The following is a 27,404-nucleotide window of genomic DNA, read 5'->3' on the forward strand; positions in this document are numbered from 1 at the left end:
AAAACGGGAAGCATTCAAGTCGCCAACGGTTTGACAAATCCGTGGTGGCATCTTTAATCGTGTTAGTGTCGCAAGAGATGGCATTTAACTATATAACTGTCGTATAATTATTTTGTTACGTATCATTTCACGCAATTTCTCGCTTCTGACGTCACGACTTTAATATGGCCGCGGCGAGTACTCAGGAGTCTTAATGGCTGTTATTTCAGTAGAGAGGTGAGAAATTCACAGTGCACGACTGATCCCAGCTTCGTGGTGGTAGATGCAAAAATTGGAAATAAATAATTTTTACATTTCTTATAATATTTTATTTTATCAATATATTTGCACAATAATTGTAATTTTTAACTTTTTATTAATAAAAGTATTTGATCTTTATGTTATTATAAAAATGTCGCATTTGTACATATATACAAGGGTTGCCCAAAAAGTAACAGCCCACGTTTTTTTCTTAAAAATTATTTACTCTATAAAAATGATATTTACATATATGAAAGAATGATGTTTTATCTACTGACTCTATTTTCTTACGTAATCTCCTTCAAGTTTTATTGCCTTCCTCCAGCGATTCACTAGAGCGTGTACGCCCTGTTGGTACCAGTCCTCGCTCTGGTTACGGAGCCGGGTTTCACTGATCTGGTTCCCTCAGACTTCCATTTGTACGGGCCACTAAATTTAAGGGTAGCATTCGTGGAAAACATTTTGAAGATGACAAAGAGGTGATTAGCGCAGTGAAAACCTGGCTTCATAAACAGAGCGAGCATTAGTATCGACGGAGCATACACGCCCTTAGTGAATCGCTGAAAGAAGGCAGTAGAACTTGAAAGAGATTATGAAGATTAGAAAAATAGAGTCAGTAGATAAAATATCATTCTTTCATATGTGTAAACATCATTTTTATAAAATAATTTTTGAGAAAAAAATGTGGGGCATGACTTTTTGGGCAACCTCGTAGTTTAAAAAAATATATAAAAATGTAATTTTTATTTTTCAACACTAAGTTCGTATTAAAATTCATGAAACTTACAAAATTGAAGCTATATTTATTAAAAATCTCATATTATCCGTTAATTTTGTATCATAAAAATAAGTATTATTTATGTTGCAAATTTAACATTAAATTATGAATCAAAACCAATAAAACTTTTTTTATTAAAATATGATTTTACAGAAATATCCTTTAACTTTAATTTCTTTTTTGAATCACTTCTCTACGATAATTTTTTTTTAAATTTGATTTTTCAAAAATTACCCTGTATTTGCTGTTACTTTGTTCACATATTTGTCAAAATTACATAGTTTCACCAATTGTTATTTCCATTTCACTTTTTAATCGTATACTATTATAAAAGGTTGAAACTAAGTAAAATTACGGTTAAAAACTATCTTATTACGGTGTACTATTTAATAGAAGCGTAAAACGCTAATGACCCCACAATGGCTAGTGAGGAACAAAAAAATTACGATGGCGAATAAGTGTCAATATCCCATGATTTATTACATTGCTTAAATTACGCATTAATTTAAATTTAAAATAATATACACAGAAAGATACATATATGTTTATTTATTACATACATATTGTCCAAATTTGCAGTTTTTCACAAACCACGCAATTTGTCTTAACAATATATATTAATATTTCCTCCTCTGCGTACTCTCTCTTAAATTATGCATTTTTATATTTTAAATATATTGAACAACAGATTGCATGCTTGTCTTCTATGGATAATATATTTATATATAATATGTACATAAAAAAAATGACATCAAAATATCAGAATTATCCAAATAGGAGAAGAATCATCTCTTTCAAAGTATTCCAATGCCAATAAAATCGTGTAAGATGTTTTGCATGGACAAAACATTTAATGTATCTTTTTCTCAGTTCTAAAGCGACAAAAGAAAGAAACATGTTTTTAGTCGCAGTTTAGAGATACGTATACATAAATTTTTGTTTCTTTCTTCGCAAAAATTACATAAAGCCTGATATTGCAATTATCATAAACTAATGACATATTACGAGTACAATAAAATATTACAAATTATTGGGTAGACTGGTTGATTTAGAAATAATGTTATGCCATCAACAGCCAACAGATGAATATCACCGCTAACCACAAAAATACCTTGGATAAAAACTGCTCTTCCTCATATTGTGGTGTGCCTCTGGGAGCTACAAATAAATAATTTGCATCATTATCAAAATATATGTCAAATTACCTATTAGAAATTTAAAAATGTATTAAATAGGATAATCCATGTCAACCAGAGAAGATAGAACGTACGTATTTTTCACAAAAAAATTAAATGTTAATAGTAAAATGTTGTGATGTTTATAGTTTTCAAATGATGAGCGTTTAAAACTATCCAACTTTACGGAGTGATGTTTGCGCCATACGCTATACACGTATAGCAGTGAGGCAGGGCCAGCGCAACTCACCGTTCGATACAGGTAATTACGTGAGATGATCGCAGTATAAGCTGACAGCTAGAACACTGTTTTCTTTCCCTTCTCCCCTTTCTCTCACTCTCTCTCCCGCTCTTTCAAAGCCTCTATCCCATTCTCATTCTTTTATTATTTATTTATCAAATCATACAGTAACACTGAAATAATGCTAGAATTAAAAACGATATTTAATTATTTGACGTTTTGCTTTTAATAATTATGTACGTGTAAAAAAATATATTTTTAGTCAAAAATACCATATTTAAAATGCGTGATTGAAAATTAACAATGCAGAGTGAGAGAGAAAGAGAAAGATATGAGTCCGATCAAATTTGAACATGTATAATCATTTATCATCCTGCACAGCAATCAGTTTTTATCTTCACGAAGACAAAATACCCATATTAAACTCGAGATTTTTCTCTTTTTTTCTTAAATCACATCATTTGTCACATATACTGAAATCATTCTCTTGATTGAAAAATATTAATCACTTCATACAAATTACTATCGTCAATTATTATTAGTCACTACTAATCATGCGTGAGAATTACGTAAAAAAATGAAACACGTGTATTTTTAATTCTTAATTATCGCGTTCTGATTTTTAGAACGTTGATTACGCAGTGATACCGCGAAAGATAAAACTAGTCGACTGCTTGCTCATGAAGCAAAGAGGATATAACCTAACCTCTTTGTTGTAAACACGTGTCGTGTGTTCGTCATGTAAACACGTGTTTCTTTTTTTGAGTAAATCTCACTTGTAATTAGTAGTGACTAATAGTAATTGATGATAGTGATTTGTATAAAGTGATGCGTTAGTAATTTTCGATCAAGAGAATGATTGCAATGAATGTGACAAGTGATGTAAGTGATTTAAGAAGAAAAAAGAAAAATCTTGAGTTTAATATGGGTTGAGTTTTATATTCTGTCTTTGTGAAGATAAAGCTGTTGTACAGGATGATAAGTGAGTATACACGTTCAAATTTGATCTAATCCGTCTCTTTCTCTTTCTCTCTCACTCTGCATTTTTATTTTTTAATCACGCATTTTAACCTTTAAACACATATTGAAAATTCCCATAGATTTTCGATCGCTACTGTGTGAAGACGGATTGAAAAAAAAATCGGGCTGTGTGGAAAAAAGTTTAAAGTCTCCTCTATCGACTGCTACAATTGACCAACTTTATTGCTTAACTATAATAAAATGGCACGAAAGTAAAGTTTTTTCGGGAAGGTCTCCCAGACCCACTTATGTGTTTAAGGGTTAAATATAGTATTTTTGACTAAAAAAAATTTTTTTTACACGTATAAAATTATTAAAAGCAAGACATCAAATAATTAAATATTGTTTTTAATTCTAGCATTATTTCAGTGTTAGTGTAAGAATTGATAAATAAATAAGAAAAGAAAGAGAATAAGAATAGGATAGAGACTTTGAAAGAGCGGGAGAGAGAGTGAGAGAAAGGGGGAAGGAAAGAAAAACAGTGTTCTAGCTGTTAGCTTATCACTGCGATCGCGTCACGTAATCGCTCGTATCAAACGGTGAGTTGCGCCGGCCCTGCCTCACCACTATACACGCCCGGTTATTGGATAACTATTTCCTTTTATTATTTAAAAACTATGCTTCGGACAAGTTTTTACCAAAGAAAAAGTTGTTTTAGAATAACCTCAGGAATATGTCTCTTTAAAAACATAAGGTTATTCTGAATCACCCTGTATAAGCCGGCAGTGTGAACGCAGAGCGGAGATCCCTTCGGTTCTCCAACCTGTCCAGAAGGCGAGCATTCTCGTCGCTTCCTGAATTTCTCGACGAGCATTCTCATCGCTATCACCGACCAAGCGTCCTTGACTAATCACCTCCGAGATCCTCGACGAGCATTTTCATCGCTATCACCGGCCGAGCATTCTCGACCAATCGTCTCATCCTCGAGTACCCTAGACGCCACTAAACGCCGGATCGTATTTGTGACCCATTAATCGGCAGGGTATCCGCACCCTGTCGATCGAGCGCCCTTTTGCACGGGGCGCGCTCGGAACGGGCGCGATCGTGGAAACTAGAGTCCTATATAAAGAGAGAAGCGACATCGAACCCCCACCACAACCTTCAGTATCCAATTGAGTTCTCCACCGCCATTTTGGGACCGCTTTAACGTCATCAAACGCCATTCGTATCATTCTACAAACAGCTGTGGTCACAATATGGCTGCTCGCTTAGCCAATCAAGTATCAATCAGATTACCAATCAGAGCTTCGGACATCAATGTCGCTTCTCTCTTTATATGGGACTCTAGTGGAAACAAACAGACCGGAGGCGGGCTGCGCTCGCAACTCCTTGCACGCACACGCCCACGCGACCGCGCTTACCAATCGCGCCACGTTCCGTGATTCCCCCGCCCGCACGGACCAATAGTCCGCGTAACCCACCGTAGCGTAACACATACATCCTATCAGTATTGCGTTAGTCAACCGCAAATTATTTTATATTTAAGTATGTTCCTTTCAATCAATGTACGAGTTATTATTGATTATTTTGATAGCGCGTTATTATTTTCCGCCTAAATGCGAGTTATTTTTGTGTATTCTCCGATACCTGCAAACTGTTCTCTTTCTCTTTTTCTGTTAGCGTATCAAACTCTTTTTATTTGTAACCCAAATTACGCTTGATTATTTTGTCAACGACTACAATTAATGAATAAATCATTTTCTTTTTCTTTTTACCTTAAACACTGGATATGATCATTTCGAACATCTGATCAACCGACGAGTCTTATCCGGACTGATCCCGGAATTTCCGCACCGTTACATCGAAACCGCGTACCGTTACAATGCAAAAACAAAATTAAAGCTTGAAGCCTGTATTTTAAGAAAATTTTAATGCCGATTAAGTGGCATGATTAACTTGCTAATGGCCAATGACATAACAAAAACTTGCAAAATCGAAAAGTAAAACGTGAAGTTTGTGGAGTGAAGCAATTAACGTAACTCAATGAAGTAAAAAGAGCGTAAAAGTTCAAAATTTTCCTTTCAAAATACGCTTTTGCGGAACTCGATACAATAATTTTTCGGAAAGTTATGTCAATCTGTAGAAAAATTAATTTTTACAATACAAGGGGTATTTTTCAAATAAGATCCGTTTTTTAATAAAAAGAAAAATACTGTAAATACTATTAAAATGTATTTTTTTCCATATTCTACATATTTTTACATTACTTTTCTATATAATTGCCATTTTTGTTCGAACATTTGTCATACCACTCAACAAGTTTTTGAATTCCGACGTCAAAAAAATCTGCCGCATGTGAAGAAGCTCAATCCATGACAGCAGTTTTCACTTCGTCGTTGTTGAACCGTTGACCACCAAGAAACTCCTTTAAGTACCAAAACAAATAAAAATCGCTGGGTGCAAAGTCTGGGCTGTAAGGTAAATGATCCAGTTGCTCTCATCCAAAAAACATGGTTACGATATGCATATTAACCCGCCCGTCTTTAAACATTCTTACCCACTTTCGAAATTTACTCTCACTCAAGGCATTATCTCCGTAAACTTCACAAATCTGACGGTAAATTTCCGCTGCTGCCAAGTTTCTTGTATTCAAAAATCGAACTACAGATCGTATCTTACAGTTGGCGGGCAACTCAATTATTTTAAACATAAATTTCTGCAGCACAGGACACAGACAGACGATACAACTGCAAAGCTAGTTGCTAGCGTTTACACGTGCGCAAAGCATGCTGAGACCAAACGCCCATACGCACTGCGGCGATTGCGCGTTATTCTCACTCTTATTTACAAACAAACCTTATTTAAAAAATACCTTTAGTAATAATAAATTATAAATTGCAATATAGCCGTTATCAATGCAAATCAATACAATTCTGTCTAAAACATGTTGGTAAAAAAAGGGCGCGCGCGCATGCGTGCGTGCGTGCGTGCGTGTGTGTGTGTGTGTGTGCGCGCGCGCGCATACCACAAGAATAAGGACTCCGCGGTTTGTCAACTCCACAATACTTCAGAATTCCACACCTTCCTTGTGCGTGTGTATGCGCGCGCGTATGTGCTTGTGTGTATAGCACGCACGCACGCACGCACGCACACACGCACGCACGCACGCACGCACGCACGCACGCACGCACGCACGCACGCACGCAAAAATTTACAATTCACTAGATCACGTGAAACATTAGGAAGTTAATATACGAGGGGTGTTTTTTAAGTATTGAAATTCGGCCGCTGCAGTGTTGCAGTCAGCATTTGACACATGCGCTATGTACTTACATCTATTAGAAATCCACAGACGCTATTGCGGAATTATTCGACCGTGTTCACGATTGTTTGTGAGTATTTAAATTACCTCCGCCGATTGTGAATCCCACCGACTGTGAAATACGCACTGTGATTCGTTATCTTAACTCATCAGATAACGATGAAATCTTTAAGCGTCTGTTCTCTTTCACTTTTTCATTAACTTTCTGCACCAAATCGTGCAATGACTGAAAGTTGCCCACTTTGTTATAAAATTTCGCGCTGCCATCTTTAAAAGCTCTAACCTATTTCCGTACAATTCCATCGCTCATAAGGTTTTCTCCATAAACTTCACTAATCTCACAATGAATTTCAACCGCTTTTACGCCTTGGCACTAAGATAACAAAGCGCGTATTTCACAGTCGGCGGGATTCAATCGGTGGAGGCATTTTAAATACTCACAAACAAACGTAAACACGGTCAAATAAATCCGTAACAACATCTGTAACTTACTAATAGTTATAGGTACAGAGCTCACATGCGCCAAATGCCAACCGTAGCACTGTATCAGTCAAATTTCAAAACGGTACTGACTTAAAAAATACGCCTAATACTGCAATATTTAAAAAACAAAAAAATAATTAAAATAATATATTAGTCCAAATTAACGAACAATATTAAATTTTTAGTGAATCTTGAAGTTTATTACAATACCAGATTGACCAATGTTTCAACGGGGCACATGTTTCGATCTCATTTAATCCTCTTCAACCGACAAATGCAAAATAATTTAAAAAAATGCATATAATGTTGAAATAAAATTACGTTTAATTTAATTGCAAGGCGTTAAAGACGTTAACAATATAATTACGCAAAAACGAACGCGATGACGTTATCAAGATCTTCTTTTGTAAATTCCTGATGATTTAAGTTCTTCAACTTGTAATCTCGTAAGATAATGTAGACTCGAGAACGTCAATAGAGATCCGGTAATAAAAATCACCATACATCTGTCATTCCAACAATAATTCGCAAAATTTAATGTTTGTTAATCCGCTAAATAATAGTAATTTATCCCTTAAAACAATTTTTTTATATATAAATCAAACGCAATAAAAAATTCTACAGGGTGTCCTATTTTAAATGATTTAGCCAAATATCTCAAACTAAACCCAGCAAACAAAAATATTTCAGACAAAAGTTGTATGATTTCGAGAGAGACATAAGATGATGTCATTAATTTGACCTTTAATAGTTGCTTGAAGATCACGTTCAATTTTTTTAATGGAACTGCCTACTTTTTATTACATATTCTTGTAGCTTATCTCAAGACCTTTCCAAAACACTATAATTTTTTCTTGTTTCGTTAAGTATTTTTCGAGTTGTGAGGCTTGAAAGCTACGATACACTGTAACTTTCAAGCGTCATACTCGGAAAATCCTTAACAAAAATAAACTTATTTATAGTATTTTAAAAACCTCTCAAAATCAACTACAAGAAAATGCAATAAAAAATATAGAATGTTAAGGAAGTACCGATACCTTTAATTAGGAAACTACCGATACTCTAATATTGTATCTTTTATTGCATATTCTTATAGCTTATTTCGATACTCTTCCAAATAACTACAAAAAAGTTTATTTTTGTTAAGTACTTTCTAAGTTGTGACGCTTGAAAGTTACAGTACACCATAGCTTTCAAGCCTCACAACTCGGAAAGTACTCAACAAAAATAAAATGTGTTTCTTATAAATGTTTTGGAAAGGTCTCAAAATAAGCTACAAGTATATGTAATAAAAAGTAGGCAGTCCCATTTAAAAAATTGAAGATGTGCTTCACGTGACCTTCAAGCAACTATTCAAGGTCAAATTAATGACACCATCTTATGTCCCCCTCAAAATCATACAACTTTTGTCTGAAACATATTTGTGTACTGGTGTGGCAGCCGTTCCATTAGGCGCCACCATTGCGTACACTCGCGGGCGCGCGCTCGCCAAACGCTAGTGCGCGCTACCGGCGCGGAGCAGCGACGCGGCCGAGCGCGGACGCTTTCTCGTGATTAAAAAGCATCCACCAAAGGGACAAAACCAAGCTCAGCAGCCTTTCGCTCTCACAGAGTGAGCTCCTAGGGGCCTCGGTGTACGGCACACGGCATCTGAAGTAACCTTTTGTCGACTACCTTGTACTCTCAATTGACCGGTTCCAAGCCCAGGAGTTGGCGGCCCAGGCAGAGCTTGCTAACTCTGCCGAGGAAACGCTTAAACCGTGCAAGGGACCTCCCCATCCGGTCACAACCACCAGCCCAGCGGCCAAATGAGGAAAAGTCGGAGCTTCGCTCTGCCCCGCTACCTTGGAGGCTCATCCCTATCACCTTGCCTATGAAACCTTGGAAGACGGTGGACCCTTGCACACCTAGAGGAAAGGACGTGGCGATCCAGACGCTGTCATCGCCCAGTCAGGCCACTAACAACCCCGTGGTCAGTGACGAGTCGGATATCGACCCTCCGACATCAACATCCTGCCCGCCGACCCCCAGGACGATCGAGACTAGAGAGGAGTCGGGCAACTCGCAGTCGGCGTCTGTTCGAAGGAAAACCTACAGGCAATACTGCACACGATAAAACTTTCACACCAGACACGGCCTGAGATAACACACACTCACATTTCCTTTCAAATCAACCTATCCATCCATTGTGCCAACCTCACAAAGTGGTGACCCCAATAAAAGAATCGCTATGGATCCACCAAGTACGTCAGAAGGCAATGGCCAAACTCCAGTAACTCTGCAAGGCACCGAAATCAATCGAGTGGGTATGCGGATGCCTGAATTCACCCCAGCAGACCCAGAGTTATGGTTCAGCATTATGGATCGCAGCTTTCAAGCTGCTGGGATAAGCACGGGGAGTCAACAAAGTTTGGATATGCTTTAACTGCCATCGGAGCACGTTATACCATGGAGGTCCGAGACATCATCCTATCATCGCCAGCGGACCAGCCGTATAGCATGCTAAAAACCGAACTCATCAAAAGGATCGGCATATCCCAGAAACACAAAATAAGGCAACTCCTAGAGCATGAAGAGATTGGATATCGCAAACCATTTCAGTTCCTGAGATACTTGCAAAGTCTCGCAGAAAAGGCAGTAGGCGATGGAATGCTTCGCACCATTCGGTTAAATAGACTTCCTTCGTACTTGCAGCCGCATTTGGTCACACGGACGAACAAAACACTCAGCCAATTGGCGGTTATAGTCGACACCATCATGGGGAGCCACTAAGGCTCCAATTCCCCAGAGCGCAGAAGTAGCCGCAAGCCAAAGCGAAATCCAGAAGCAGATAGAGACACAGCATCGGGAAATTCTTGAACAAATTGCCACCTTACAAAAGTCCATGGAAACGATGAGAGTTTCAAATCGCATCAGAGATACAGATAGACACAAAACAAGATCTCGTTCACGTTCCACAAGCAGAGGGAGACTCTCAAGTAGTGTGTGTTAGTACCACTACAAGTTTGGACAAGCCGCGCAGAAATGTCAACCACCTTGCAGTGCCCGGAAATCGGGAAACGCAACAACTCCCCAATAATGGCGGCAAACAGAGAGCAAAATCCAATACGCCGCTTCCACGTAACAGACCAAGACACAAAAATTGATTTCTTAGTGGACACAGGAGCAGATCTCTGCGTGTACTCACGGAAATACCTTCGCGGGCCATGCATGATCAACGTACGAGCTAGCGGCGGCGAACGGAACAACTATACACACCTATGGGCCAAAAGCCTTAACCTTAAACCTGGGCCTTAGACGTCCTTTCACGTGGCGTTTCATCGTGACCGACGTAGCGAAACCAATCATTGGCGCAAACTTCTTATCACACTTTGATTTGCTGGTGGATCTCAGGAATCGTCGACTGGTGGACCGTGTTACTAGGCTAACGACAACAGGGCGCCGCATTAGCCACTTCGAATCATCTATTAGAGCAATAGCAGGACGCCTTACCACAAACTTCTTGATGAATTCCCGGACATTACACGACCGGATGGACAACCCCGGGAAGTTAAACATCGTACAAAACATTATATAAAAACAACACAGGGCCCACCAATCAACTGCAAACCACGTAGACTTGCACCAGAAAGGCTGGCCATCGCCAAGCAGGAATTCCAGAGGATGTTAGAACTTGGCATCGCTAGCTGGCATCAAAAAGCTGTTGGGCCTCGCCCCTACATTTAGTAATGTAGGGGCGAGGCCCCAAAAAAAGCAAAAATGGAGACCATGCGGCGACTATCGAGCCTTAAATGCCCGCTCCATTCCAGACCGATATCCGGTTCGGCACATCCATGATTTTGCTCAAGCATTGGAAGGCACTAAGATCTACAGCACTTTAGATTTGGTACGGGCATATCATCAAATTCCAGTAGCAAAAGAAGACATCAATAAAACAGCGATCACAACACCTTTCGGCATGTTCAAGTTTCCCTACATGTTCGGTTTACGCAATGCAGCACAAACTTTCCAGCGATTCATCGACGAGGTATTGCGTGGTTTAAACTTTTGCTACGCATACATTGACGACATATTGGTCGCGTCAACTTCTGAGGCAAAACATCTCCAGCACCTCAAGATTCTATTTAAACGCCTGGAAGAATATGGCATAGTTCTCAATCCTGCAAAATGTGTCTTTGGTCAACCTAAAATAGAATTCTTGGGATACCTCGTAACCCCGGACGGTACACAACCACTGCCTACGCGGATGCAAGCTCTACAGGACTTCCAGTCGCCCAGGACAGCAAAAGAGCTCAGACGGTATTTGGGGATGCTGAATTTCTACCGAAGATTCATACCCGAAGCCGCAAAGACACAAGCACCATTCCATGATTTATTGGGGCCCAAAAAAGGTTCAGCCACCATTGAATGGACGAGCGAGGCGCAACAAGCTTTTAACAACACCAAGAACAGCCTGGCCCAGACGGCATTATTAGCACATCCAAAAGCACACGCGGAGTTGACTCTCTTCACCGACGCATCTAATCATAGTATCGGAGCCGTACTTCAACAACAACGCAACGACGGATGGGAACCGCTGGCTTTCTATTCTAAGAAGCTGAATCAAACACAGACCAAATACAGCACATTCGACCGCGAGCTGTTAGCAATTTATTTGGCGATAAAATATTTCCGACACATGGTCAAGGCGCGGCAATTCATCATATACACCGACCATAAGCCTCTTACTTTCGCCTTCCACCAAAAACCAGAAAAATGCACGCCACGCCAGTTCCGACATCTTGATTATATTGGACAATTCACTACGGACATACGACATGTGGAAAGGAAAACATTACCGCAGATATGTTGTCACGAATCGAAGCGATACATCCGGTGATGGATTACGAGGCTTTGGCAAAATCACAAAAAGACCAAGAAGTAAAAGCATACCTACATGAAGGGAAAAGTCTACAGCTCAAACAAATTGAGATCCCCGGCGCTAAAGTATCCATCTGGTGTGATACAAGTACAGGTATACCTCGTCCATTCCTGACAAGACTATTCAGATGAATCGCCTTCGACACTGTTCACAAAATGGCACATCCTGGGATAAAAACCACCGCAAGGCTCGTAGCGCAACGCTACGTGTGGCCCACCATGAACGCTGAGTGCCGAGTATGGGCACGAGCCTGCACAGCATGCCAACGCTCAAAAATAACACGGCATATATCAGCACCTCTGAGGACCTTCGTACAATCAACAAAACGCTTCAAACACGTCTATTTAGACATCATCATTCTGCCGATATCGGTGGGTTATCGGTATTGTCTCACATGTGTTGACCGTTTTTCGAGATGGCCGGAAGCTATACCAATGGAAAACCAGGAAGCAGAGGCGGTTGCTAAGTCATTCTATTCCGGATGGATTAGCCGTTTCGGAGTTCCATTGCGCATCATGACAGACCAAGGACGCCAGTTCGAATCTCAATTATTCAGGCAATTGAACGAACTGACAGGCAGCAAGCATCTAAGGACCACGCATACCATCCACAGGCAAACGGCTTGGTGGAGAGGTTCCACCGCCAACTTAAAGCAGCAAAAAGGTGCCACGGTAAAAACAAATAGACAATCACCTTACCTACAATACTCCTGGGGATTCGGTCAGCTTGGCGTGAGAACTTGGGCGCAACAACAGCCGAGTTGGTATATGGTAAAACACTACGACTGCTAGGACAGTTCGTTAATAAATTAACGACAGCAACAACGAATGATACAGCACAATTGGTCACGACGCTGCAAAATCAGTTTAATCATCTATAAACCAAAGGAAGGGACAAATCACGATAACAAGCGACCATTCATTTTCAAGGATATGGCAACAACAAGTCACGTTTTTGTTCGCCACGATAGTCCAAAATCCATATTCCAGCTACCTTATGATGGTACATTTGAAGTACTCAATCGAACGGAAAAAACAATCCAAGTAAAGGTTCAAGGAAAAAGTATAAATGCATCGGTCAACAGAGTCAAACCCGCTTATGTATTGGCGGATTCAGAAGAAGCCAGCTGCAGAACGGCTGAGGAACAAATTGAAAGATCAAAGGAGGCGCCCCCAAAAATTACACGCTCAGGCAGTTGGGTTCATTTCCCGGATCGTTTCCAGGCAGGAGGAAGCCATTAATCGTGGGTTCCCCATTGGCAGGGGAGTGCCTGCTGCAGCCGTTCCATTAGACGCCATCATTGCGTACGCTCGCGGGCGCGCGCTCGCCAAATCCTAGTGCGCGCTATCGCCACAGAGCGGCGACACGGCCAACCGCGGACGCTTTCTCGTGATTAAAAAGCATCCACCAAAGGGATATAAGCGCGGGCGGAACCAAGCCCAGCAGCCTTTCGCTCTCACAGAATGAGCTCCTAGGGGCCTCTGTACAGCACACGGCATCTGAAGTAACCTTTTGTCGAGTACCTTGTACTCTCAATTGACCGGCTCCAAACCCAGGAGTCGGCGGCCCAGGCAGAGCTTGCTAACTCTGCCAAGGAAACGCCTAAATCGAGCAAGGGACCTCCCCATCCGGTCGCAACCACCAGCCCAGCGGCCAAGTGAGGACAAGTCGAAGCTTCGCTCTGCTCCGCTACCTTGAAGCCTCATCCCTATCACCTTGCCTATGAAACCTTGGAAGATAGTAGACCCACGCACACCTAGAAGAAAGGACGTGGCGATCCAGACGCTGTCGTCGCCCAGTCAGGCCACTAACCGTGGTCAGTGACGAGTCGGATATCGACCCTCCGACACCGACATCCTGTCCGCCGACCCCAGGACGACCGAGATTAGAGAGGAGTCGGGCAACTCGCAGTCGGCGTCTGTTCGAAGGACGATCTACAGGCGATACTGCACACGATAAAACTTTCACACCAGACACGGCCTGAGATAACACACACTCACATTTCCTTTCAAATCGACCTATCCATTCATTGTGCCAACCCCACACTGGGTTTAATTTTGAAGATATTTGTCTGGAAATGGATATTTAAAATGAGACACCCTGTATAATATACAAACAAGTTTCTTATCACAATAAAATTATAGTAATAAAACATGACTTAAGCCAGAAATTATTTTCAACAGCTCTATTTAATGTACATTATTAAACGGAGAGAACCGGATTGGATTGCGATCAATGTCAGAAGTTCGGAGAAACTATATATAAAAATAAAAAAATGTTTCTAATCCTGTAATTTCAAATTAAGTACGTTAAAATACGCACTGTCGAAAAATTCTACATCATTCATCTAATTAACTTTTTTTTCTGTAATTTTATACAGATCATCTTCTGAGATTATTCTTTTATAATAATTGGTTTTATATCCAATATCTTTTTATTTTGTCAGTCAAAAGTACAATTAAATTTTAACAAGTGATCTGTAATTACTGTGTGTTTAAATAGGAAGGAAGGTACCGATAGCGCACAGTACTATTGCACACAAGCCACTCACAACCACTCATAACGCTTGAACAGAAGAATATCACTAGGCATCAACCGCTGTGATTGGCTGTGTGCAATAGTACTGTGCGCTATCGGTACCTTCCCGTTTAAATGTATTCAAATTAATATTTCTAATGTGTTCATTAGGCCTTGTTCTTAATTATCTCTTGATTTGTCCGACATATGACGCGTCGCAATCTTTACAATAGATCTTATATATAACATTGTTACTCAAATCAACACTTATGTAAAAAAATCTCAAGTACAACTGTTATCAAGCGAGCTATAAGGAGCATGACTGCAAATAATAGCCAAATAGGTCACAAAGGAAGCGAGGGCGCAGAGCGCCAAGTGACGAGGAAAAGGAGCAGGATCGCGGAGAGTATCAAAAGTGCGGTAGAAGTGTACACGTGAAATTTGAGTCGGGAAGAAAGAATTCGAGTCTTAATTGAAAACGAGTAAAAGAGCTCCGGAAAGCAATAGGGTCTCCTCCGCTCACTGTTAATTATCTACTGAACTATTTAAGTCAATCATTCTATTTCGTGACGGTTTCAGTCATTAATTCAAATTACGCGAAGGCACGACGTGCCATGCGCTTAAAGTGTAGAATCACGTGAACAACGGCTCCCCGGTTCGGTCTCCGATCGGTTAACAAGTGATATCCGCGTTCAACGTAAATAACAAATATAGCTACTGTAAAGTTGTTGGAAAAGGATAATAAATACGCTCGCGCCTTGTGCCTCACGCGAAGGTAGTGAAATTATTTCTGGTGCCCTTCCTAACCACCCTACCTCGCGACCCGAGTGCCGCGGGCTATCTATCGATTTGCTGCAAAGTGCATTATCTTACAGCAAATTCCTTTCAAAAGTGATCAAACTCGCATCTTCGGATAAAGGACTACTAAACTGAAGAACAATAGATTGAGTTTTTTTCCCCTTTGGAACCTCTTTTAGTGCACAGGCCAGTGAAGTGAGTGCAAAACTCAGGGAACTTTTGAATATTAAACACGAAGTCGGCGGTGTGATTCGACGTGCTCATCACGTGCAATCACGTGAACACCGACGCGGGAACTATTTCGGCAGTACGTAAGGGAGAGGGTAGCGACTGGAAGATATCGACGGGTGACCATTGGTAAGCGGTGTCAATGTTTGCGCCAGTTTCGCGCTAAATAAGCGGACTTAGACAAATAAAAAGAACTGTAGCGGTGTGCAAATAATTTCGTCTCGGAATGCATAACGCGCGAAAATCGGAGTAGTACGGTCCGCCATTTTGGCAGTGAATTTGAATCGTAACGACGGTTACCGACAGTTTCGGAGCGATCAAAAAAAAAAGAGAGAGACAGTTACCGACAGTACGGATTTGTTGATCGATATCAGTGATCAAATTAATACGAGTTATCCATTTTCCGTATTACCGATAAAGCCGCGATCGATAAGTGATCTCTCTCATCATAAGCCGGGTAATGCTAGACAATTTGAATATCGAGGGCTTAAAAGATGTCGCCAGGCAACTAGAATTAGATACCTGTGGAACACGGGCGGTGTTAATGAAGCGATTCACGGACTATTACAAAAGCCACGGTTGGCCAGAGCAAATCACAGTGACTAGCCCTAACTCGGTAGACGAGAAAGAGACTGAAGATACGAATAGTGTGATCCAAGACGATCCACCTATTTCGGCGGGTTCCCAACCGATTCTTATAGAAGATAGCATATTTCCGCCCCGGGCGAGGCACAGCAATGCCCAACTATCGAGCGGAAAATCCTGCATTCAATACACAAGACATTGCGCAAGCAGTGGCGCAGATTCTCCAATCGAATTACGAGAGACGTCAATTGTCGGGTCTGTCAAGCAATCCTTTTTTGCGAACGGTATCGGGCGGAAGCGCGGAGCAGCGTCCGTTTTCGTCGCATGATTGGGGACGAATTAAGTTTGAAAATGATACCAACCTTTTCCGGAAAGGACGACGAGGTTGTCGAGCGCTGGATCGAGCGATGCGCATCTATTGCGCGGTTGCACAGAATAATGGACGTCTTAGTCATGGCGGCTATAAACCAGCTAACTGGCCGCGCTCGAAACTGGTTCCACCGTCAACCGCCTGAATCAGTCGCAACATGGCCAGATTTTAGTTTTCAGCTGCGGAATTATTTTGAGAGGAAAGAGGCCATTACGGATACAATCGCTAGAATTAATAGGCGTTTCTGAAAGGAGAGATTCGTGGACTATGCGGAAGATAAGCTGGACCGTATGCAATTTTTGCAATTATCAGAGCGCGAGAAGATCGAGATGTTAGCGGACGTAGTAAGAGACCCAACGCTACGCCGTTTCGCGGTGGATATGCAAGTTAGCTCAGTGCCGCAGTTCATGGAGCGGTTTAGAAGGCTTGTAGGTGATGGTGTGTCTCAGCGGCGATTTAAATCCAGAGAGGGGCGCCCCGGTGCAAGGCATTCAAATGCAAGCGCTCTTTCTTATACAAGATGCTACCAAAAAGAGCACAGTATCCAGCAGTGCCGACACGTCGACGTAACGTGTCACAAATGCAAGCAGAAAGGACACATCAGCCCAAACTGCCCAAACGGTAGAACAGAAGCGTCAACCAATAGGGTCAATTATCTGGAGCGGCAGGAAGAAGAGCCGGAGCAGATCACTCCTTCAATGGAACAGCAGATAGCAAATAGCAGCGTTTGCGTGATCGAAAAGAAAACCCCGTTGATAAAAGTCCGAGCGCTGGATTGTAGAGGTAAAGCGCTTGTTGCGCTAGTGGATACCGGCCGCCCGGTGAGTCTTATAAAAGAATCGACTTATTTAGAATCCTTTCGGTCAAGTAATTGTTACGCGTTAAAGAGAACTTGAATTTAAAAGGCGTGAATAATTCAGTTATCAAGTTTAGCGGAAAAATACATGACCAATTGTGTCTTGAGAAATTAACGGGTCACGGATTTGATGCTACACTGTTCGTTGTTAACGATAGTACGATTGCGTTTGACGTTTTATTAAGACGTGATTTCTTTGACCAGTCTAATTTACGTTTATATTATCATAACGGAGTCTTTAAATTCGAATCTCAAACACCGGATAAAGAAATAAATTGTATTTTCGGCATAAATGTAACAGAGAATAAAGATCGCAACAATGTTATCTTAGAAAATCTTGATCCAACCTTAGATTTTCGTACTAGAAAAAAATTGCTGGATGTATTCCATGAGTGTGATGGAAACATCGATGGAACCCGTTCGAGACAACTATCGCATCAGAGTACATTTGAAAGACAGTTCCTTTTTCCGGTACACACCACGACGTATGTCTGTTAACAAGAGATTGGAATTGAAAGAAATAATAGATGACTTACTAGCTCGTAATATTATTAAACCTAGCATATCGCCCTACTGCGCGCGTGTAATACTAGTAAATAAGCGCAACGGAGATCATCGAAGATCAAATCGACCAGCTTTAAAAGTCATTTTTTCCAAACTTGACCTGCGAGATGGCTGTTACCAGATAGCCATACATCCAGACGATACAAGGTACTTTGCATTCGCAACCCCTTCGGGACAATTCGAGTTTACGAAAATGCCCTTTGGCTATTCTAAGGCGCCCGCGGAATTCCAGAAGAGAATCCTACAGATCTTTGCTCCTTTAATTCGAGAGGGAAAAATTCTGATATACATGGATGATATCCTAATAGCAATTTCCACGGTGGAAGAGAACTTGAAGATAATTTCCAAGGTACTAGAAATTTTAAAACAACATAAATTAGAGCTTAATTATAGTAAATGTCTATTCTTAGCCAAAGAAATTGATTATTTGGGGTATTTGATCTCAGCCAAGGAAATCACTATGAATCAAAGACACGTGCAAGCTATTTTGAATTTTTCGTGTCCTAGAAGTGTTTGAGAGATTCCAGGGTTTCTCGGTCTTACCGGATACTTCCGCAGATTCATCAAAAAGTACTCATTAAAAGACAAACCGTTGCAAACCCTAGTAAAAAAGGAGGCTGTTTTCAGGTTTGATAGCGAATACAAAGAAGCCTTTGAAAATCTTAAGAGGGAGCTCGTATCCTCGCCAATTCTTAAAGTATATAATCCAACCGCGGAAACCGAGTTACACACGGACGCTAGCCGTCAGGGTTTCGGAGCAGAAACAAGTATCTGGATGCATGGCGCCTGTTGCCTATTTTAGTCACTATAGAGCCACGAACAAGGCAAAGAAAAAATATCATTCTTTCGAATTGGAAACACTGGCCATTGTAAGAGCCATCGAACGTTTCCACGTTTACTTACAGCGTATCGCGTTCAAAGTCGTAACCGACTGTAACTCGTTGGCATTAGCAATAAAAAAAGTGAATATAAACCCGAGAATAGCCCGCTGGTCGTTAGCTCTGCAAAGTTATAAATTCGAACTGGTCCACCGTTCCGCGGATAAAATGTCGCATGTTGACTCTTTGAATCAAAACCCGCAGACTATTAATGCGATTACAGCCAAAGACAAATTAGTATTTAAGCAATTAATGTATCCCAAACTAAAAGAAATTGCCGAGGTAGTAGAATTGAAGAGGAGTAAGAAATTCACACTGATTGATGGATTATTATTCAAAAAATTTAGAGAAAATAATGTATTTGTGGTACCTGAAAGTATGGTCAATTCAATAATTAAAATTAATCATGACGAAATGGGACATATAGGATACGAAAAGACAGTGCACGGAATTTTATCGCATTACTGGTTTCCTAATCTAAAGTTAAAAGTCAAACAATACATTGAAAACTATATAAAATGTCTGTCATATTCATTGTCGGCTGGCAAACCTGAAGAAGAGTTAGAGTTAGTCGAAAAGGACACTCTTCCATTCAAGACGTTGCACATTGATCATTTCGGGCCGTTGGAAAAAAGCGGTAAAAATTTCAAACACAATCTTGTAATAATAGATTCATGCACTAAATTCGTGTGGTTATATCCCACGAAATCCATGGAATCAAATGAAGTAATTCAATATCTAAATTCTTTGTTCAATATCTTTGGCGACCCGGACAGAATTATAAGCGATAGGGAAACCGCGTTTACATCAAACGCTTTCCAAGAATTTGTATCGGAAAAAGAGATTAAACACGTCAAAACGGCAGTGGCCTCGCCCTGGGCCAATGGTCAGGTTGAGAGAGTTAATCGCTTCTTAAAATCTACAATGGCAAAGGTGTTTAATGACGCAACCGAATGGAAGCAAAACTTGCCTTTAGTGCAACATGTAATCAATAAATCCATAAACTCTAAATAAATCCATAAACTCAACTCCAAGTAAATTGCTACTGGGCTACTAACAGAGACGCAAAGACGATAAAACTCTACGCACATTAATAGATAATTTAAGAAAAGTCGATGCAAACTTTGATAGAGATAAACAGGAAGCGAGAGATATTGCATTCTTAGTCAACCAAAAATTACAGGAATATAACAAAAAACAATATGACAAAAGGCATAAGAAAAATACACGATACAAAGAGGGAGACCTAGTATTGGTACGCGTGACACAATTTAAACCGGGAACGAACATTAAGTTAGCACCTAAATATAAAGGCCCGTACAAAGTGAAAGCGGTTTTGAATAAAAATAGATATGCTATTACAGATGCCCCAGGATATAATATTACGCAAAAACCTCTGGATACAATAATGTCTCCAGACAAATTAAAACCTTGGATAAAAGTAAATCAAAAAAGTAATCAGTCTACCAATAACGATTCGGATACTCAGAGTGAAGATGAGAAAACTGAATAATGATCAATTAATTTAGTAATCAACGTCAATCCGTTCGAATGTCCTCTATAGCGAACGGTAGAAAAAAAAAGCGTCTACACATATTTAGTTAAGACACGCAAATAGCCAGTATTAAATAAGAATTAATTTGTATAAAATTCTTATGAATTCTCTATATGAGTATTACCCTTTGTAAATCAAACAATATATTTCACGAGTTATTGGAACCGAAATCGGCGAATCAAGATTCTTATTAACTACTGTTGAACTAAAATTATTATTAATTATTATTGATTAATTATTATTGAGGAATTAGTATTGAATTAAAGTTGTAACGTTACGCCCCTCCGCCGCACCGCTACTCCGACCTAAACGCCGAACACAACGCGTAAGACCGAGCACGTGCACGCGCTCGGCTAAGCTTGCCGCGATCACGCGCTACCATGCGTACTGCGCGCCGCGTTTGGCAAGCGTTCCCACTACGGCCGGCCCAACCGCGCGCGCTGATTGGTACGTCCGACCGCGCGGACCGCTATATAAGCCGGCAACGGGCAGCCGAAATCAGATCGCTCCGAGCCACCGATCTCGCACCTACTCCGCTCCTGCGCTGGGTATCCTCGGCGCTTCTTAGCTTGGGTATTCTCGGGAACGGGCATTCTCGTTCCAACTATCTCACGACGGGCACACTCGTCGGTCCTAACGGCTGGGAATACTCGGTCGATCCCATCCTCCGTCCGCGACGGGAATACTCGTCGTTTCCGCGGCTGGGTGTTCTCGGCCAATAGGAACCGTCCGTCCCGCAAGTCCGTTCTCGGGGATTCTCGAGACCAACACCGTCGTCGGGAATACTCGACGCCGTCCTCCTACGGCTCAATCCGTAAACCTGCTCCCCACGGGGTGACAACACAGGGTGAGACCACTTAGGTCTCTCAAATCCGTTCTTTGGTTTAAATATTAAGTTACGCCGCGAATTATATTTTGTCCGTTCTTTTATTTTGCGCGGGTCCGATTATTGTTTAATCGAGCACTCCGGTGCCTCATTATTACTTGTGTATTTCAATTACCTCTGATAAATATATTGTTACGTTTGCATTATTGTACTCAACACGGAGTTCTCATTACTACCGAAAAACTCTGGCATCCGGTGAGCACATCCGAGAAACCGATTACGATATCCCAACGCACCAAAAGATATCCCGATACTCCCGCCGCACCGGAAAAGTACCAGCGTTACAAAGTTAAAATCGAGAAAACCTTAAAGAATTATTGCAATTAGTATTACCGAATGTATATAATTCCAAATAGATACAAAAAAAAAATAAACAATACGTTGAATACAAGAGCAAGTGAGAATTCGCGCTAATATTGTAAATTGCGTCAAACTAGAAGTAAGAAATACGGGTAATATAAGAAACTTGTAAGAGAGTCACCAAAAGACTTGAGTACGCAGGAAAAGGTATACTTGAAATGTAGAAAATTTTAGTATTAAGATAATAGGCTAAGTTAGCGGTTATCGAAAATATACAATATGAAATCAAGAGCGTTTAGAATAAGTAAAAGTTACAATTTGTTAAAATATAGAAAATAACGAACTGTTTATAAAGTTAGTGATTCTTGCGGCCCATTCGAGGACGAATGTTACAATCAATATGGCCGAACTGTAAGAAAATCTCAAGTACAACTGTTATCGAGTGAGCTATAAGGAGCATGACCGCAAATAGTAGCCGAATAGGTCACAAAGGAAGCGAGGGCGCAGAGCGCCAAGTGACGAGGAAAGGGAACAGGATCGCGGAGAGTATCGAAAGCGCGGTAAAAGTGTACATGTGAAATTTGAGTCGGGAAGAAAGAATTCGAGTCTTAATTGAAAACGAGTAAAAGAGCTCCAAAGAGCAATAGGGTCTCCTCCGCTCACTGTTAATTATCTACTGAACTATTTAAATTAATCATTCTATTTCGTGACGGTTTCAGACATTAATTCAAATTACGCGAAGGCACGACGTGCCACGCGCTTAAAGTGTAGAATCACGTGAACAACGGCTCTCCCCGGTTCGGTCTCCGATCGGTTAGCAAGTGATATCCGCGTTCAACGTGAATAACGAATATAGCTACTGTAAAGTTGTTGGAAAAAGACAATAAATACGCTCGCGCCTTGTGCCTCACGCAAAAGTAGTGAAATTATTTCTGGTGCCCTTTCTGACCACCCTACCTCGCGACCCGAGTGCACGCAGGCTATCTGTCGATTTGCTGCAAAGTGCATTATCTTACACTTGTTTTATTTTTAAGCCTTTTAATAAATCCAATTAATTTATTTAAAACTCTGTACCCTGTCATAAATTCTTTTTTATTGACGGCTAAAGTGACTATTTCTGAGACATTCTAAATGTAGGGAATGGCTATAATTTTCTTCTTTGTTTTATTGTCCAATTCTGATTCTGTAACAATGTTCCGTTTGATTCTGATAAGAGTTTTGAATCTTTTTCTTATTTTATCATTCTTGTGCGTAGCGTCTCGTCTTTTGTCTTTATCCAACACGTGTGCATTTCCGGTTGCATGTTTTCTTTAAAATCGTTGTATATCTATGCGTAAAATGCGTGTGCGAGCGCTAGAGAGTGCCGTGTACGAGCGGCGAATATCGTTCGTTTATCATTAACGTCTCGATCCTCGTATCGCTGCTTTCTTTGAGCTCATACCGACAATTGCGGCATATTTTCCAAGCGTGCTCGTGGAAAACACACCATTGTCGCAAAGCATTACTTATCAATAATGTAACCTGCTCGTGAATATAATTGTTATTTTCTCTGTTACGTAATGCGTTCTCTCTAAGCTTCCTCGCTCTCTTCCATACTGCAGCCCGCATCAAACCACCCTCTGTCAATTCCGTCGTTGAGTCTCCAGTTAGAAGAACCTATTGTTATCCGTGACTATTTAGAGCATTCTAATTTAGAGATATCTATCGTTCTTGTATTTGAGAGTAACACGTTCTTTCGTGCCTGGCACCCAATTTCGGTAATTATTTTTGCGCGTTCAATGCGAGTGATTTTGTCTGAGAATACTTGATATAATTAATGTCACAGGTACGCAAGAAAGTACCACGCTTGCCAAAGAAAATATAAAATGATTTCTTTTTTAATACATTGCTAAATTTTTTATGAAATGTTACATGAACTCTTTTACTGACATTTCCTGTTGTGATTGGGAACAAAAAATGAATTCTTTCGTGATACTTTCTAAAGTTTAAAAGAAACTCGTTGCTTTTTTAGCTGAGCTTAATGCAAACCTTCTAAGAACTCTTCTGCTATCTGGGATGGAAGTGATCGTTAAAGGAAAAAAGGAATTAATAAAAGAAATAAAAACAGTAAACATATTTCAGTAAGTAAAAGTAAAAGGATGAAATGTTCGATCCGTCTCTAAATTAATAAGATTCCTTTTGTAGTATAGAAAAATTGGCTTCGTAGATTGTATGAAAAAAAGTTTCATAGATTACTGTTATAATTTTAATACTAAAGTTTTAGTCCTAATGTTGAATCCGAATATAATAAAATTACAAAATTCGAAATAAAGGATCTAAAATAGTGGACTGAAGCTAAAAAAAAGTTGAAATTGGCATCTCATAGAGATTCCAAACTTGCTAAATTAAAATTTATGTCAGAATATCAAAAATTAGCAAACAAGATGACGTTAAATAACGTTTTAATGTTTTAATGACGTCAATAAGACATGACTGAAACGTCACCTTATTTGTTGGAAAACTTGTACACATACAAGTAGTAGGTCTATGAGAATTCTAACTACGAGGCAACGAGGGGGGTGAGGTGCGCGAGGGAAAATGTAGGTGCGGGGGATAGGAAGAAGGGATAATGACATCACTCCCCGGCACTCACCATTATCTGTTTACATAAACAGAGATAACCGTTATTTATATGTAGACAGTAATAACCATATTTGTTTATGTAGACAGCCGAAGGGGGGGGGGAGGTAGGGAAACCCTTGGTGGCTGAGTTAGAACTCTCATAATATATATATTTATAATTCGCGTCGCGGGCCTGACGTCACCCGCGGACTTAAAATTTGGGGCGCGCGGGCCTGACGCGGCGTTCGCGGAACTGTCCGCCGCCGCGCGCACAAAGAAATAAATTTGTTCACTCCCCTCGTCCTCCACCTCGTCCTCACCTGTAAAGGTGGTGGTGCCCAAAGAGGATTACCCGGGAAGGCTGTCCGGATCGTGGGAACGAACTCCTTGAAGAAGACGTTCACGTGTCCCACATCATTTTTTCACTCACAATGTTTACTAATCAATAGCACGGCTACGACTGAGAAACAAAGGGCTGTGCGAGAGCATCCTCCGTCGCACCGCGTATTTACAATTAATCGCATGTATATAAAATGACGAGTATCTTTTATACGTTCCCCGATATGTGGGGGGTAGATTTTCATGAAACGATGATTCAAGGGATTGCCGCTGCATGACGCAAGCTTAGACAAAGAAGATGCGGATAGGTAGGCAAAATATCGATGCAAATATGACCTGTTGCCAAATACACGATCCCCCGATATGGGAGGGGGAATAAATTTGTTGGCAAAACGATTCAAGACAGGTATCGACCGCCGCTGCATGACGCAAGCTTAGACAAAGAAGTAGCGGATAGATAATGTTGGCGCGGAGACTTATTGAGAGGTGGTGTCTCCCGCGCGATACTGACCTAGAGGTGGGGTCACGGGGACTAAAGAGAGGTGGGGGTCACCCGCGCGGTACAGCGGTATATATCCGTTGTGGGGATGGAGGATGCTGGGAGAAGGACAGCTAAAATCATATAATATTTTATAATGTGAAAATGATGAGAAAATAATTTTAGAGCGTATGTTTTAAATACATTTATTTTATTCAGTATGCAATGCATCGTGTACAATAATATCAATAGCATAAGCAATTAATTTGCACTTGATCTGCGAACTCTTATCGTAAGATTTGTGCAACATATGTATAGCTTCGCGTTTATTCACGACACAGTTTTGACGCAAAAAGTTTACAAAATATTTAAATTTCTCAGTCACGACAGCAATGCTTTGATACAACGTAAAATATACATGTTCAATGCAATGCTCTAACTCGTATAAGAATAGCACGGTTGCGGGCTTGAGATAAATACATGCATCGTGCAACGTTAATTTAACAATACTCTGATCCTTCAGTTTAACAGTTTAAGTTGCATGTTAAGGTCGTGTATCGTTAACGATGATGATGTCTTCGTTGACTGCACGAACCGCTCGATGTCAACACGTTTCTCGATCAGAGTTCTCCATGTTCTGTATGGTAGAATAATCCAGTTGCCGCGTGTATCGCCGAGCGATATTTCCACGGAACATAAAACTGATGTCACGCTGATGTTAATATCAATCCATTTGTATGATGTTAAGGTTAACGGGAACCTTTTGCCTAGAATGCGCGGTGTATACCGCGAATCTGAAGACGTGCTGGAGACGGAGATGAGTGAAACGTACAATAAAAAGTAATTGAATAAAATATAATTTATATGTATAAAATGATACTTACGATTTATCGCACGCTTCGATCGGAACGTAATAAAGTGCCATTGCGCTTATTTCAAGAGCGTTGCGTTGTCTGAACCGTTCGCACAAGCAACTGATGCAAGACTGATTGCAAATCGTGAGGCTTTTTGCGATTAATAATTCTGGATTTTTTTTTTTTTAATGGAGAAAGGGAAATTCCCCTCTTTTCAGTAATTTTTTTGTTATCACTCGAACATGTCACGACACGTTTTTCACGGTCCGACAACGTTGCACATGACGTTTTTGTGATTAATGTTACTGGAATTGTCTAAGAAGGAGAAGGGAAAGTCCCCCTCTTTCCAATAATTTAATCGGTAGCCTTGAACATGTCTCGACACGTTCATGCTTCTGAATTTTTTTTTTATAGGAGAGGAGATGCTTCCCCCTTTTTCAATAATTGCATCATCATCGTTATTACATATCACGACACGTTTTCGCGGCAACGTTGTACAAGAACGAAACGTTAAACATAACGTACATGGCGTACGTAAAATGTGAAACACTAAATGAAATATGTATAAGAACGTTAAACAAAATATGAACAACCTATATAAAACATGAACAACCTATATGAAACACGAAAAACGTTGGAGAAACGTTGATATAATGGTGGGAAAAGGAATAAAATATCGTATATTGTATATTACATATGTTTATTCATGTAATTGTGTCCACCAATTGTAAAGTTTGAATACATTTTGCATTGCACAATGTTTATTCGTACGGTGTTGTCCATATTGAAAAGTATTAGCATCATCTAGATTATTTAAATTATTCACGTCTTCGTAATTTACATCCAGGCTCTCGATGTATGCGTATTCTCGCCGACTGTCCAGAAATAATTCTCCCAGCCATTCTCGTTTCTCGTGCCCTTTGACGTACACAATCTCCTTGTTGTCATAATTTTCAGCACCCAGTACTGCAGTTGTAATCACTTGTCTCGCTTTCCGGTACGGAACCACTCCGTCGGTGCCCCATCTTAGCCCATGATGACAGGCAGTGAGCCAGGAAGCACAGGATTTTTCGGATTTCATCAACCAATCCCATGGCTAGGGACTGTCAAAAATATAATGCGCGAGAACGTTTCCCCCTCTTAACGCCGCAAATTCTTTTACGACAAAACCACTTAGTCGTCCAAGGGGGAAACCTTGCAGATCCACGAACGTCGGCACGGACATGTCGTGGTCAAAACGAAGACTGTGGTTCATGTCAATGTATTGTATAATATATATGCGCAGAATTAGGTGATTTTGCGCACAGTGTTTATCAACGGGTTATATTGAATCACGCGATCGTGTATTATGAGTGCATACGCGCCGGTGTTCTCCGGCACGTTATCTTTAGTTTCGAATTCTATTCGCACGTCAACGGTTGCGCTCTTAATCGATTCAACTTGCCGACTGCAATCAATTATTACGAATGGACCTC

At 40.5% G+C, this 27,404-nt stretch overlaps 1 protein-coding gene across 3 annotated transcripts in view; it reads right to left on the minus strand.

Annotated features, from left to right (window-relative positions):
* Positions 1-1,540: 1,540 nt before the first annotated feature.
* LOC105202598 (E3 ubiquitin-protein ligase RNF185) overlaps positions 1,541-27,404 on the minus strand; it is a 92,348-nt gene continuing 66,484 nt past the window's right edge. For 2 of the 3 annotated variants that reach the window (XM_039457673.1, XM_039457674.1), the window contains exon 6: positions 1,541-2,176. In XM_039457673.1, the coding sequence (XP_039313607.1) occupies positions 2,079-2,176 (98 nt within the window). In that variant the 3' untranslated portion in view covers positions 1,541-2,078. Of the gene's footprint in view, positions 2,177-5,068; positions 5,820-27,404 lie in introns of those variants that run through there. The other variant, XM_039457675.1, reaches the window with a different exon arrangement.

The sequence above is a fragment of the Solenopsis invicta genome, chromosome 14 (assembly GCF_016802725.1).
Source record: "Solenopsis invicta isolate M01_SB chromosome 14, UNIL_Sinv_3.0, whole genome shotgun sequence".
In the NCBI taxonomy this organism is placed as follows: domain Eukaryota; kingdom Metazoa; phylum Arthropoda; class Insecta; order Hymenoptera; family Formicidae; genus Solenopsis; species Solenopsis invicta.